The 16,421-nt window shown below is 35.8% G+C and overlaps 1 protein-coding gene across 2 annotated transcripts; it reads left to right on the plus strand.

Moving 5' to 3' along the window:
• Positions 1 to 7,919: 7,919 nt before the first annotated feature.
• LOC107697906 (torsin-1A-like) lies at positions 7,920 to 13,862 on the plus strand. 2 transcript variants are annotated; one of them, XM_016498768.1, is made up of 5 exons: positions 7,920 to 8,097; positions 12,206 to 12,471; positions 12,785 to 12,960; positions 13,114 to 13,247; positions 13,500 to 13,862. In XM_016498768.1, the coding sequence occupies exons 1-5, from the start codon at positions 7,953 to 7,955 to the stop codon at positions 13,745 to 13,747; spliced, it is 969 nt and encodes a 322-aa protein (XP_016354254.1). In that variant the 5' UTR covers positions 7,920 to 7,952; the 3' UTR covers positions 13,748 to 13,862. The 2 variants fall into 2 exon arrangements, with proteins under 2 accessions (XP_016354254.1, XP_016354255.1); XM_016498769.1 differs by having other exon boundaries at positions 12,863 to 12,960.
• The last annotated feature ends 2,559 nt before the right edge of the window (positions 13,863 to 16,421 follow it).

Raw genomic sequence — 16,421 nt, forward strand, 5'->3', positions numbered from 1 at the left:
CACTCTTGTACGAATCAGAAGAAAATGAAAGCAGTTAATTGAATTTCTAGGCCAATCAGCTTGCTGCATATTTCGGAGGGAGTGTACAGACTATTAGGTTCCTCTGAGTTATACTTCCGCGAACTAAGGATAGCTTTCATGATGAACGTGTTGCATTTCTTTACGGTTTTATTTCTGGTGTCTAATATAACATTAGCAGCATCAGGTTTGAGTTGGCTGGATGAGGTTTTGAATATTCTGGGTAGAAAAATGGTTCCGTATTTGCTAGAGACATTAATTCCTATGCTAAATGGATTTTTTGATACGGATTATCTGTCTTTTGATTCTAAGCGTGAGTAAAAGCTTAAACTAATTTATCATATTTATGTTTATAAGTTAAGCTTTATTAGCACATCCAAGCTAAATCTAAATACGTCAACACATAGCCTATAATTTGTTTTAAGGTTAGAGTGTCTTGCCTTATAAAACTGGGCTGGTTTATAAAGTAAATTGCAAGCCCAGCACATCTCATGGCAGTAACTTTATTTTACGTTTTCGTGAATTAGTGGTTAACAGTGTTGGGGGTAACGCATTACAAGTAACGCGAGTTACGTAATCAGATTACTTTCTTCAAGTAACTAGTAAAGTAACGCATTACTTTTTAATTTACAAGAGAATATCTGAGTTACTTTTTCAATCCAGATTTAAAAAGTAACGCAAAAGTAACGTGACGCATTACTTTCCAAAAAAAGTAACTAAGTAACGTAATTAGTTACTTTTTTATGGAGTAACGCAATATTGTAATGCATTACTTTTAAAAGTAACTTTCCCCAACACTGGTGGTTAATGCCTATAAATTATCATTGCAAACTACAAAAAGATCTTTGGATTAATGTCTTTTCATATCTTTCAGGTTTGAGAGCAGATTTAAAAGACTCTCTCTTCGGGCAACGGTATTGAAAACAGTATCGTCATTTATGACTGACAGCAGCCCAAACAAACCACTGGTTTTCTCTTTCCACGGGACTACTGGAACTGGGAAGAGTCATGTCACTAAAATCATCGCAAGAAATGTGTATAAAAAAGGGGAGCAGAGCAAGCATATTCACTTATTTATATCTGACCTTCATTTTCCAGACAAACAAAATTTAGACACCTACACCGTAAGTAAATAGGCTACTTCACTAAGACATTTTTTAGAGTGTTTGCTCATCTGCAATACTTCTAGGACGTTTCCTTTTAGATGTCAAATAGATGTCTATTAGATGTCTTTAAGATGTTTATGATTTAGAATGTATGTAAAGACGTTTGTAGTCAGCAGATGCTTTCCAGATCAAGAGATCTTTAAAAGACATCTTGCAGACGTACGTGTGCTGTTCCAAATATTATTTTGCTGGTTATGATGTTAATAATAATATCAACATTATTTTGTGTATAATGTAAACTCAAAATTCTGCACTAAATGATTTGATTAAAAAAATATGTTGTAGTAACTTAATGAAATCGTCTTGTTAATTTTGGAAATTGGATGGATGCTTTGCATAGGACTGGATAAGGAGAATAAATGTTGAAATTAAGTGTTAGTTCATGCGTCTTTAGTGAAGGGAAAGACCTGTTAGTGTTAACAAGTTTCTGTTATGCTGAAGTTTTTGCGCTGAAGAGTGCTCCTGAGATTGCTGGTGGCTACATGATGGCAAATAAGGCATTGATTCCATGAGAAATGATTGTGCTAATGCTTGTTCATTAAATCTACATGCTAAAATAAGTTACATCATGTTAACCATTAATGTTAACTATTAACTAAGCTCCAGGACCACAACATAAGAATCTGGAAGAGCTAAAAAAACATTTTTTTGAGTAATAAAATGGTTTATGCTTCAAATTTGAGCTTACATCCAAACAAAATTTAGTGAGGTTTCTGCTTTTAAAAAAAGAAAATAATAATGAGTCACTACCTTTTTCTGTGGAAAAATGAATTGTTAAGCAGAATGTGACTGACACAGTATGTGACACAGTCACATTCTCGGCAGTCTCGGTCACCATTCACCAGCACATTCCTTTCATTGGAGACTGTGGCTGCCAGTCCCTGTCCTTTTATGTTTTACAGAACGGATGACATGAGGGTTCAGTTTTGTATCTGAAAATAATCACAAGTTATTGAAATATTTTACAATTAGCGTATTTACTTCTGCCCATGAACTTCATTATATAAAAATCATTTATATAAAAAAAAATCACTTAAGAAGCAAACTTTTAATAATTAATAATATGCAGATTAATAATATGAATAAAAAAAGGTTTTCATAATGTGCCTGTAGCATATGGAAGTCTGTTGCCAAGTCTGGCATTTGCATGTTTTTCAGGCACAGCTAAAGCACTGGATTCATGGAAATGTATCAAATTTTCCCTCCTCCATGTTTATATTTGATGAAATGGATAAAATGCATCCACAGCTGATTGGCACCATAAAATCGTACCTAGACTACAATTCTTATGTAGATGGAGTGTCATTCCGCAATGCAAACTTCATTTTCCTCAGGTAAAGCCTTCAACTGTGATTTTGAATTTCCACATTGCAGTTAAACATATTAGCTGTATAAAATGTAATTCTGTTATTACATAAGCTGTGTTTATATGCAGTAATGCAGGTGGGAATGTGATTTCTGAAGTGGCTCTGGATTTCTTGAGAGAAGGTAGACATCGGGAAGATATCTGGATGAACAGCAAGGAACTGGAGACTAGAATATGTTTAGCCTACATGAGTTTGTATATAACAAGTTTCCTTGTGTAGAATAAATCATGAATGTATTTTTGTTGAACATTATATCCCTCCCTGGTTTTATTAATGGTTCATTCTTAAATAATTACATTTGGTTGATCCATTCCTGAATACTTGGTTACATTCTTGTATTGCATAGATTACATATGTTCCTCTAGAAATATAATTTCTTAATTTTTTGAGCATGTCTGTTCAGCAGGTGGATTTTCACACTCCAGTCTAATAAATAAGCATCTGATTGATGACTATGTTCCTTTCCTACCTCTGGAGCTGAAGCATGTGCGTCAGTGTGTTATGGCTGAGATGGTTCATCTGAATATGACTCAGGACTCTGATCTGGCAGATGAAGTGGCCAGAGACATGCCTTACTTCCCTGAAGAAGAGAGAATATTTGCTCTTAAAGGCTGCAAGTCTGTCAGACAGAAGTTGCCCCTATATAAATGAATAAGATGAACAAGTTCAGCAGCACTTGTCCTTTTTTTTTTTTTTTTTTACTGTTTAATACTGTTTATCTTTTTTATCACATAATTATGCAGAACAGCAAAGTATGACTTGACGTTTCAGCATCTGTTTTGCATCTTAATAATTTAAGTATTGCTTAGTCAGGAGTCTAGATTCTCTGAGTTAAGACTGTGTATTTTAAAAAGACAATATTAGAAGTTTGATTCCATCTGGGCTTTAGCTCTGGATTCACAATCTTTAGTCCTACCAGCTTCAACAAACCTTGATAGAGAAACAGAGCAGGCCCCCAATATTACATATGGTATAAAACTGCATTTTAAACTTTACAATAACATGCAGAATATACCATATTAATGTATTTGGATACTTTATGATGATGCGTACAATCCAAAACCATTAAAATCATAATTATGATGGGCCATTTTAATCTTACTTAACATTTTCCCTATTGTGTCATTTTTTTTTTTTTTTTTCTTTCCAAAAGTAGCTTGAGATCAATTCTATGAGATTACCCAGATGGGTAGAAGCTAAGATCACAGACACTTTTCCTTGTATATGGCATGTGCGGCTTCTGTTGAATGTGCAAGTGATTTCCTATGATTAATAGTCAGACTGTACTAGACTGTATCATTTTACCATTCCAAATGTTCAACTATACACATCCAACATTAAAAAAAAAGTCTATTAAAGAAATAAGCCCTGTGAAGTCGTGGTTTACAGAGATTTTAAAACAGCTTATTGCTTTTATAAAATGGTTACTGCATATAGCTGGCAAGGTTTCATAAAATAAACACAGCAACACAATTTTAATAACTAATAGTTGATAACAATAATAATAATAATCCTTTCACCAAGCAATGTAATTCTTCAGCAATGTTTAGCAGAATGGTTGTTAAGCAACACAGAGACCAGCATCACCAAAGACTTTAGTTAGATATATGAAGACAATAGCAGTGTTCGAAATCGGCCCCACACCCTCATTCACTATTGTTCTGGTGTACTTCATTTGGGGCTGGTTTGTAAAAGTTTGCAATCTTGGCACATCCAGTTAGAATGCAAAGACAGTTATTCTCCACTGTAGACAGATGCAAGTATGTGTGTTTTTTTAGCTGCACAAATGTAACCCAATGGAAAGATGTGTTCAATTTCTTTATTGTGGTTTCAATTTCTTTATTCATTGTATATTTGTTATAATGGGTATTGTATGTTAAAACCTTAATTTATTAAGTTTAAATGTGTTTAGTTTGTTTTATTTATATTTCTTACCTTGTGTTTGGCCAATTGGATGTCCAGGGCAGAGGTCAAGGGTAGGAGCTAAGAGAAAGAGAAGGAAGAGGGGGTGTGAGAAAGAACGGGACAGCGTGAGCACTATGGGTTGCCAGCTAGGATTCATTCAGACCAGGGGCGGGATTTTGAAAGCAGGTTGATTAAAGAGCTCCTGAGTCTGCTGGGTATACGGAAATCTCGCACTACTCCGTATCATCCTCAGGGTGACCCCCAACCCGAGCGTTTTAATCACACCCTACTTTCTATGTTGGGAACGTTGGGACAGGAGAAAAGACGGCAATGGAGTAAACATGTAGGTCATGTAGTACACGCTTATAATAGCACTAAGTCTGATGCTACGGGATTTTCTCCTTATTATCTAATGTTCGGGAGGGAAGCGAGACTTCCTGTTGATGTGTGTTTCCCCATTTCCTCTGATGGGCAGGAGGAAAGACAGCACACACAGTATGTGACAAAACTGAAATGTGATCTGAAGGAAGCATATCAGTTGGCATCGAGCGCAGCTGATAAAGTGCACCAACGTAATAAAAAGGCTTACAATAGTAAGGTGAGGTTTCAGAAGCTAGCCGTGGGTGATCGAGTGTTGCTCCGAAATCTCGGGTTGAGGGGTAAGCACAAACTCCAGAGCCGCTGGAGTTCTATACCCCATGTTGTAGTAGGGAAAATGCCTCACTTACCTGTTTACCAGGTGAAATTGGAGAAGGGCCAGGGAGGAGTGAGGTCTCTCCATGGTGATAACATCCTACCCATTGGCCAATGGGTAAGGATGCCGGAAAGTACCGTTGATGTTGAACCACTAAAAGGGGTGAAAACACGGTCACAATCAGAAAAAAGACACAACAGAACACAAAGGCAAAGGGAATCTTTACCTGAATTGTCAGAGTCTTCTTCTGAAACAGAGGGTGAAAGACCCAACCGCCGCTTTAGGGCCTGCATTGATCAGTTATTGCAGAATAGGATGTCACCAGAAAGATCTTTTACCTTAAGTCCAGAAGAACTGGATGATCAAAGCCTAGATGATAATGATCTAAGTGTGGAAGAAGATCAAATCTCTCTAGATTGTCCTGATGGGGAAATGGGGGACAGTAGCTCTGAAGCGATGTCAGAAATGGATGAAGCTGATCATGTTGTCATTCATGATGAAAGACAAAGATCAAAAGAAAAACCAGCAGTGTGCCATACCCCAAGAGCTAGTAATAAAAGGAGGATAAAACCTGTAATTAAACTGACTTATGATGAGCCAGGTAAAGCTAAAGATCACCCAATTACTATAGTGCATAGAGGAATCGTAATTAAGGTTGGTTAGAGGTGATTCCAAGAGAATGAGAGAATGAGTTCATCCTCTTCTAGTTTGTTCCTGTTCTAAGTTAAATGTCTGATGAGGACATCAAGACAATTAAAAGGGGGGAGGGTGTAACCCAATGGAAAGATGTGTTCAATTTCTTGATTGTGGTTTCAATTTCTTTATTGTGGTTTCAATTTCTTTATTCATTGTATATTTGTTATAATGGGTATTGTATGTTAAAACCTTCATTTATTAAGTTTAAATGTGTTTAGTTTGTTTTATTTATATTTCTTACCTTGTGTGTGGCCAATTGGATGTCCAGGGCAGAGGTGAAGGGGAGGAGCTAGGGGACATACTTTATTTATTACTAGATATTAGTTGCAATAGATTCAAATAGTATTACTTTAATTATAGCTTCTTTTAATGGAAGATAGGAAACCTGAGGTGAATACCATTTAACGGTAAATAATTTATTTAACTTGAACTCAGGGCGCAGTCTCTTTCACAGAGTCAAAAAAGCGCTACACAAACAACTGGAAATCAACTTTGTGGAAAACACTCCACACTAAACGTCCCGATGCAACGCACTTCTTCTTTCTAGCGGAACTACTTACAGGGGACGCTAAAGCTGTACTGATTCGTAGTTTGAGCTGTCATTTAGAAAGCCCACCAACGACAGTCACTGTTCATTAATAGTTATCACAGACCTTCATAACAACTATTCTTCACATTAGTCCACTAATATGCAGTTCACTTAACGCAGTGAATGAAAACAAGTGTGCAAATTCAGACACTGAGAGTGCCGGAAGGGCTGCAGCTTTTACATAGTTTGTGCTTGCTGTTTTATAATCATTTGAAATGTATCAAACTGGCAGCTCCGGTAGTAATTCAATCACATTCAATCAATCACTTTTATTTATACATCACATTTAAAAACAACACATGATACCAGGACATAACACGTCTAGGATTATAAAACCAAGTATAAAATGAGATTATTATTAAATTAAGTACAGTTGAAGTGAGAAAAGATAGTCTTTAAATGAGAATAAAATTAACAGATTTATCTTGAAACTGGAAACTAGCTAAGCCCTAACCCTAACCTTAATTCAGGGCTGTTCAATTAGCTTCATTTGAGAGCGAGATTATCAAATTTAAAATTTGAAGGGGGCCAAGGGGGTGGGGGGCCATCCCGATCTCTTTCTGGGGGGCCTATAAAATTATAAATTAAATTGAAATGCATATTGAGCAGTAAAATTAACTAATACTACCAACAAACATCTATAAAAGGTTAAAATTAGTCCTGTCAATCAATAAAAAAAAAACTAATCACACATTTTTATGTAATTAATCACGATTAATCGCATATTATATAAATGTGTGTTTAAAGGCATCTTTTTACTATTAAGACCAGTATCATTGATTCTGCAATGCTAGGAGCTGAGCAAAGGCGAGATGAGGCGGATCCACGTGCAAGCTGAGTTTATTAACAAATGAAAAGACTAACAAAACCAGTGTTGGGGGTAACACATTACAAGTAACGCGAGTTACGTAATCAGATTACTTTTTTTAAGTAACGAGTAAAGTAATGCATTACTTTTTTAATTTACAAGAAAATATCTAAGTTACTTTTTCAAAAAAGTAACGCCAGTTACTTTGTTTTCCCATTTATTGACTGACAAGTCTCCTGTCTCCATATTGGGAGAAATCGGAAGTGCAGAGGCGTTGTGTGCGCTGTGTGACAGACGTGAATTTACATTTCCTTCAGCCTGAGGTTTTGAGTTACTTGAGTTACTTTCAATATGTGTGTCCCTTTCTTTGTTTTGTGCTTTTGGAGCAACAGGTCATAACAAAATGGGGGCTCGTCCATAACACATTTTTAAATAATTTAAGCGTTCATAAAGATCAATATTATTATCTCCCAGGTCATAGTAAGAAGCACATTGTGTAACTTATTCATGTAAAATATACTGTAGTGGTCATGGTTACAGCTGATGTCAGCATAAACAAGGAAAACAAGAAAAGCGGGTTTCTTTCATGTCGTCAGAAAATACGTAGGCTAAGAGCTATAGATACACACTGTAGAGAGCTAAGTATTTGTGCAGTTTTACTCAATCTCGCAACCAAGACTGAAATATGCCTGGATGATTTGCTTTCACAATGAAAGTGCGGCATTTTGTAATAGTTTTATTGCTGGTCTCCAATATAACATTATCTTCAGGTTTTCTGGATGTATTCGTGGCTGCCGCATCTGTGGTTTACACATATTTTGAACGGGATGATTTGCTGCCTTTTGACTCTAAACGTGAGTAAAACTGCAAAATAACATACACTGTAAAAAAAAAAAAATCTGTGACATTTACGGTAAAATAGTAATACTGAAAAACAGGTGGTGATGAGAAAGTCAAATGATGACTCAAAGCTCATCACAAACAGCTCTTACAGCTCTTACAAAGGGATATACTAATATATATATATATATATATATATATATATATATATAGAAGGTGCACAGTGTCATACACACAAACACTAAACACCAACATGGTGACACACATGATACTGAAATAATGCAATAAACATTAATTTAACAACATTAGATGTAAGATTAAACCCTAATGTTACTAGTTTTACCAGTTTTTCCACAATGTACAATAATTATACATTTGTCAATGAGATAAATTAACTGCCCTAAGGACCAAATGCTGAACTGTACACCTGTCACACTATGAAATGTAATATTGGTTTGGGTAAGAGCTTATTAGAAAATAAATACCTTGAATTTTTATATTAAGTAGAGCATGATCTCATAAATTGTGGATACATTTTTAATGTGTGATGAGAACTTTTTAAATATTTTTTAAAAATGTGTGTGGTGATGGAAATGACAGGGTGTTGTGGAAATGACAATGAATTAACGTGAATGTAGAGAAACAGTAGAGATATTTATTAGAAAAATTCTTAAACTCATCACACTCATTAAACTCAATTCACAAAGTCATTAAACATAACCACACCTGTTTTTAGTGTAGTGCTGAGTTTGATGTATAAAACTGATTTGTCTCAAAGATTAACGGTTACAGTGCATACTGTAAATAACTGACACAACTGATGGCAAGGCAAAAATATAAGCAATAAATGATGCATCAAAATTTCAACATTGTGAGATAATCATGAGGCTATATAATTGTGAGAGTTTGATACTGAAATGTTCTCATTGTTCTCTTTTTTTTGAATCTCCTCTCGTCTATTTCTTTGATTGATTCTCCATTGTCTCCTTTGTTTGCATTGCTCCCGCTTTGACATATCTGCAATTGCTTTTACTACTCCTTTTTCTTTTTTCCTCAGGTATCTCTCCCTGTCTATTTTAAGTCTCTCTTCATATTTTATAGGGCCAGCTTTTATTTTGTCCCTATAGGCCTGTGACCTTTCTTTTGTTGTCTTAGGTGGCATCTTAAAAATAGATAAAAATGAAATCAATTAATATAAAAGTAATATAATTTAGAAATAAAAATAATATCATAATATAAATATAAATATAAAAAGTATTGTAATATATTATAATATAAAAAGTATTACACAAATCTACTCTCGCAATCCATATCAATTGTACTTTGTAACCATAAATGTCATTTCCACCACATGCTGTCATTTCCACCACAGAGGGCAGTGTGGTGGAAATGACATTTCTGTAGTTTTTTGTGAAAAAATGGAAGATAGCTTCACTGATTAGCTTTGAATTAATACTTAGCATTTCATGTATGCAAAATACTCTTATTTAACTTAAAATTTTTAGCTTTTTAAAAACACCCTTGAAGGTACAGCATGTTTGGAAATGACGTAGAATAAATATATTAACTGATCAAGCAATATTTACCTTGATTTTTCTTCATTTGTTGTTGATGAAAATTTAAATTCCCTCCATGTCCAACATGTGCTCTGATGTCACTGAACATTTCCATAGAAACCACCTAAACAATCTTTCACACAAACTTTTTAAAGGGACATTACAGTGTTGTGGTGGAAATGACACCAATACTGTGCGACAGCTATATTTTGTATAAAAAGTAATATTGATCGTGGTCTCACATTAAATATTATAATGTATTTTTATTATTTTACTAGTGTTTAATTCAGGTACATTAATAGTTACCAGATAAGTCATATTTTTAAACTGTATTTTCATTGTTGAAGTTTAAAAGTCTGGGTGTGCGACAAGGAGAAAACAGTGATTTTGACACCTATAAGGAGGTTGAAAAGTATGAAAAAATCATAATAGAAAGGTAGTAAAAAGTTTTTAAGGTGGTTTTATTGTTAGTTTGACTAAGAAAGAGGAATTTGTCCAAAATTATATGTATTTTTATAAATATGACCAAAGAACATAAAAGTGCCCATAGTCTAAGAATCACCCATACACTGTTTGAATGACAGCTTGGTAAATCTGTTGGCAAACAAATATTCAATATCGCTACTCATCATAACTACTAGGTACATTATCAGCGCAGCGGCAGACATTCAAACTAATATCACGTAATTTACGTCTCTGTGATGATTGGTTGATATCAGAAGGATTCGAAGCACCTTACAACGAGAGAGATATTCAAGCGACTGTGATCTAGAACATTCTGATCTATTCAGAATGGTTTGATTCTATCAAATATTATTCTGTCATTTATAAAATATCATTTTTTTATTTGGCAACTACATTACAGCTTTGACTTTTAATCTGACACAGACGTGATTAGGAGATTTAGCGTTTTAAGCGTTACTATATAACAGTTAATGAAAATAGAACGTTTGCTTTTTATTCCAGTACATTACATTTACATGTAGTAATTTAGCAGACGCTTTTATCCAATATCCATATACGTGTACATATATATATATATATGTGTGTATATGTATATATGTGTATGTGTGCGTGTGTGTGTGTGTATAGAAGGTGCACAGTGTCATTCACACAAACACTAAACACCATCAGGGTAACACACATGATACTGAAATAATGCAGTAAACATTCATTTAACAACATTAGATGTAAGATAAAACCCTAATGTATACAACTGATAAGAAAAAAATCTAAGAAGAAACAGTTATTTCAATGAAAAAACATAAAATATGAAGTGTCATGCAGGGAATTCTGGGAGTGTCAATTTACGGTTTTTCACTGTAAATTATACAATGACTTTTTCTTATTCACTTCCAAAAACCGTGATTTTAACAGTATTTTACTGTAAAATTATGTTAAATGTAATTACAGTTATTCACCGTATATAGTATGGAAAGTTACTGATAACCAATTAACAGGTTTTTACTGTAGCATTTTTACAATCTTTTACTGTTAAAATCACAATCATTTTTTAGTGTATGTTTTGATGATATATTTAGGAGTTGTTTATGGTTCAAATGTCAATTTTTTTTCTTTGTTTCCAACAGATAGATTGTCGAATAACTTCCCAACAAGCACAACTACATTGTATTTTTAATTTTGTAATTGTATTTATTTAATTGTAAAAGGGATAACGATAATGTACAAAAGGGTTAAACGCAATATTTTCTCCCAAACTACAGCAATGATGTTGACAGCACATTTCCACATGATTATGTTCAACCGGGTACCACATATACGCAGTGCTAGGTAGATTACATGACGGAAATTATAATTTGTAACATGATAATCTATTGGATTACACAAATTAGGCAATGTATTAGGTAATGTATTCTGACTACTTTTTGATTACTTTTAGATTACTTTTGACCTAAAAATATATTCCATTCTTTGTTAGTGTATTTAACATTACATTATGCCAGGGATTCGTGAATGAACTGCAGGGGGTTTGTGAGTTGATGAAAAGCTGGAAGACTCTAAATGTATAAAAGCAGTAGAATTTTAGAAAGGAAAATCTAAGAGAGAGACAGAAAAAAAGATGAATTGGGGCAAATCAGATTATAAATATATAAATAAATGTACTGCCATTGTGTGAATAATATGTAATCATATAATCTATAAATTAGTGTAATCTGATTATGAGCATTTTAAAATGTAATATAATCTAATTAGAAGTACTTAATTTTTGGAATCTGATTACGTAATCCAGATTACATGTGATCAGTTACTACCCAGCATTGCATATATGTTGTCAAATAGTTCTACTACATAAATCCTCTTTTAAAGTAAAGTGTTTAACAGCATTAATGAAAAAGGGAGAGGGTTAGAAATTAAATGAAACTCCAGACTTCATAATAATTCCCTTTCTTAATTACAGAAATTATTGTTAATTGTATTTATTTGTATTTGTATTGTGGTAAAAGTGTCTGAATTGGCTGGTTTAACTTTTTTTCAGCCTGCTACACTCTGCTTAAACATAACAACATTGTTATTTGTCAACTTCACTTATCGTCACATCTTTCAGGTTTGGAGGAAGATTTAAGAGAAAACTTCTTTGGACAGCACATTGCGTCTAATGTTATACGAAGAGCTGTGTCATCATTTATGACTGACAGCAACCCAAACAAACCGCTGGCCCTCTCTTTCCATGGGACATCAGGAACTGGAAAAAATCATGCTGCTAAAATCATCGCAAGAAATGTGTACGAAAAAGGGGAAGACAGCAAGCATGTTCACACATTTATATCTGAGCATCATTTTCCACACAAACAAAAGTCAGACTTGTACAGTGTAAGTAAATAAATGGTAGTACTTTTAGTCTTGGCCTAAGACTCTAGCAATCACTTTTATTGCTTCTTTACCATGGTCGGGCTCCAGATTTAAAATGTAAAATAGCCCACATGACAGCGGGATAGTTGGGGATTTGGGTCATTACAGTTTCAGTATTTTATACAGTAATGATGCTGCTGTTAAACTGACAGCATTTTTCGCCCAGTATTCATTTATTAAAAATAACATTTTTGTAAAATGAGGGACCTGAGGGAGTGTTGCACATATCAGAAGTAATTTCTTCAAATGGGATTTGCATGTTCTGCATATTCAGGCACAGCTAAAGCAGTGGATTCATGGAAATGTATCAAATTTTCCCTCCTCCATGTTTATATTTGATGAAATGGACAAGATGCATCCACAGCTGATCGATGCCATAAAACCTTTTCTAGACTACAATGCCCGTGTAGATGGAGTGTCATTCCGCAAGGCAATCTTCGTATTTCTCAGGTGATGCCCTCAAATCAGGGGTGTGTTTTATGGTTTTCCTTAAATGCAGCTGTAGACATATTAGCTACATAAAATTCAAACACAATGGTAATTAAATGCCCTTCATGCTCCCAAAAGAGTGCCACAACTGATGATAAGCTTGTTTGTTTATAGTAATGCAGGTGGGAATGTAATTACTGGAGTGGCTCTGGATTTCTGGAGAGAAGGCAACATTCGGGAAAACTTATGGATGGACAGCAAGGAACTGGAGATTAAAATCTCTCAAAACATCTTCAATGATGAGAACAGTGTGTATTGAAAGAGCATTGAAATGATTTATATATATTTCAAAATAAACAATAATGCATTTTAATACATTTTATTTACTTATATATTATTATTTGCCCATTTTATATACTTTCAAAATATATTTTGTGCTTGATCAATATGTGTTTTTCAGTGGTTGTTTCCTAAATGAATATATTTAATTTTGCCCAAACCTGAATATGTGTTTGCATTTACTCCATAAATAACTTTTCAAATAATCCACTCTTCTACAGGTGGATTTCTGCACTCTAGTATCATAGATGAGCATCTGGTTGATCATTATATTCCTTTCCTACCTCTGGAGCTGAAGCATGTGCGTCAGTGTGTCATGGTTGAGATGGTCCACCTGAACGTCACCCAAGACTCTGATCTGGCAGATGAAGTGGCCAGAGACGTGCCTTACTTCCCTAAAGAAGAGAGAATCTATGCTGTTAAAGGCTGCAAGTCTGTCAGACAGAGGTTGGCGCAGCATATTGATTAATGGCAGCACATGTTGTCCAGTTTACTGTTTAGACACACAGCTGAACAGCAATGACCTTACACTACTCCATTGTTTTTACTTATTAAAATTTCAGTCTTGATGAGTTACACTCAGGGGCGGATTTACCCATTAGGCAAAGGTAGGCGACCGCCGTGGGCCCCCAAAAGCCAAGGGCCCCCTAAAATGCTTTTCATATAGGATATGCGCATTAAGCGCGGACACGCAAACGTTTGCTGTTTACGGTGTTTATTACCACGACAACCGTCCGAGTCCGTGGCGCCTGCAGGTGTACGGCTGTACGCACTGTGAGTACCACGAGCGCTCAGACTGATCTGAGATTTGCCCCGCAAACATTTCAGCAGTTATTATAGGCCTGTGTGTCCCGTATTTCTGTCGACTGAACCCATGCCGTTAATTATGAATTTATCAGTCTTTTGCATGCCAAAGTCAATTTCTGCATAGAAATATTACGCCAGATAGAAGCAGAAAATCGTGCTATACGCACTTAGCGGAACTATACAGAAGAAACCTCCAAAACTTCAATCAACAAACAGGCAAGACAAAGTCACCACCTTCAACTAACATTATTTTCAACACTAGAATACAATAGGATAAGAAAGAGACAAATAACTGGTTGATTAAAGCTAAATTAGCAACAGTGAGTGAGTGACAAGAGTGACAGTTGGAAATGGAGGGAGCAGACAGAGGCAGAGGCAGCGCCCCTCCCCCAAATAATCACATACCCACAGAAAATAAAGACGGTAAAAGACAAGAAAACATATAAACACAATCTACTCAAGGAAAACCCAGAGACTTTATTGGCTGACTACTTTCAAAAAGGAGACAGGTCCACTATCACAAATCTACTGCTCTACACAGAAAACTGCAATGCTTGGCACATTTGCAAATACTACAAGAATATAAAAAACACGGCATTTGTAATGGAAGACAAATACAAATTCATGAAGAAGGAGGAGACAACAGCAAAGCATTTCTGACTGTAAATATACATCACAATGGAACCATGTTCCAAGGGAATGAAGCATGTCTCAGCTCTGTCCAGGCAAACTTTCCCAGCCTAAAAGCTCTGGCAGAGAGTGAGAAACAGACAGAGAGAGTAGACAGCCATGTTGAAACCAAGAGCTCAGGGATGGAGAGGAGGAGGACTGTGACACACAGCTGGAGCAGTCAGTCACTCAGATACGAAGCAGTCTGTCCCTACAGGAGGTTGAACTGGTGCTCTCACAGACAACATCCATTGAGCATATTCAGCACCTGGAAAACAAACTTCTTCAGCTCACCAGAGAATTTAAAGCTAGTGTTGAGGAGTTGAGAGGAGACATTAAAAAACTGCAACAAGACAAAAAGAACCTGAACAATGAACTGAAAAGCGTCAGGGAAGAGCTGATCTTCAGAGAGAGAAATACAAAGCCTGAGAGAGCAGACAGATTCCATCATAAAACCTAGCTCAAATACCACCCAGACACCAGCACACCCACCTTTGACACCCACTGAGACTAACACGCCAACAGCACAGAGATCAAGAAAGCACATCCAGAGATGCAGAAATAGTTATTTTAATGGACTCAAATGAGAGATTTATCAATGAAAAGTAGCTCTTTCCCAACCACAAAACATTAAAACTTTGGTGCCCCGAAAACAGAGAGTGCCCTTCAACAACAAAGAAAAACTTGGTGATCCCAGCCACATCCTCATACACGTAGGGACAAACGACCTGAGGACAAAACAGGAATGAGTGGCACAGTCAGTTACACAAGTGGCAATTAAAGCAACACATACTTTCCCAACATTGAAAATTATTTCACCATCCAGCTAGGTTCTTCTACAATTACCCCATCAACTTTCGTTCAGAAATCTTGGTGTAATCTTTGATGACCAGCTGACCTTCAAAGACCACATTGCAAAGACTGCTCGATCTTGCAGGTTTGCATTGCACAACATCAGAAAGATCAGGCCCTTTCTAACGGAGCATGCTGCACAACTTCTTGTCCAGGCCCTTGTCATTTCTAGGCTGGACTACTGCAATGCTCTTCTGGCTGGACTTCCATCAAGCACAATCAAACCTCTACAAATGATTCAGAATGCAGCGGCACGACTGGTCTTCAACGAGCCCAAAAGAGCCCGTTACACCTCTTTTTATCTCCTTGCACTGGCTACTGGTTGCGGCTCGCATCAAGTTCAAGACATTGATGCTTGTATATGACAGCCACAGGCTCAGCACCCTCCTCCTTCCACTCACTACTACGAATCTACATCCCCTCCAGAAGTCTGAGATCCGCTAGTGAGCGACGCCTTGTGGTACCATCACAGAGAGGCTCAAAATCACTTTCCAGAACATTCTCGTTCACCATTCCTGGCTGGTGGAATGATCTTCCCACCCCTATCCGGAATGCTGAATCCTTGACAATTTTCAAGCGACAGCTGAAAACTCTTCTCTTTCGAAGCTACTTTACTTCATCATCATAAAAAAAAAAAAGTCTTTCTCTTTATTTATTCCTTCTCTTTCTAGCTTGTACTTATTTGAACAATGCCTAAAACTTGGTATTACAAGCACTTCCTGTGTCTGTTTGCCTCTTTAAGAAGAATCGCTTTATGTATCCCCCAATTGTAAGTCACTTTGGATAAATGTAAATGATCATCTCCACCTTCCTAC

The sequence above is a fragment of the Sinocyclocheilus anshuiensis genome, unplaced genomic scaffold (genome assembly GCF_001515605.1).
Source record: "Sinocyclocheilus anshuiensis isolate Anshui unplaced genomic scaffold, SAMN03320099.WGS_v1.1 scaffold78, whole genome shotgun sequence".
Taxonomy (NCBI): domain Eukaryota; kingdom Metazoa; phylum Chordata; class Actinopteri; order Cypriniformes; family Cyprinidae; genus Sinocyclocheilus; species Sinocyclocheilus anshuiensis.

Coding starts and splice junctions, on each gene's coding strand:
- LOC107697906 (XM_016498768.1), top strand. CDS start 7,953: ATGAAAGTGCGGCATTTTGTAATAGTTTTATTGCTGGTCTCCAATATA. Junction 12,472..12,784: donor AAAAGTCAGACTTGTACAGT/GTAAGTAAATAA, acceptor CTGCATATTCAG/GCACAGCTAAAGCAGTGGAT. Junction 13,248..13,499: donor CATCTTCAATGATGAGAACA/GTGTGTATTGAA, acceptor ACTCTTCTACAG/GTGGATTTCTGCACTCTAGT.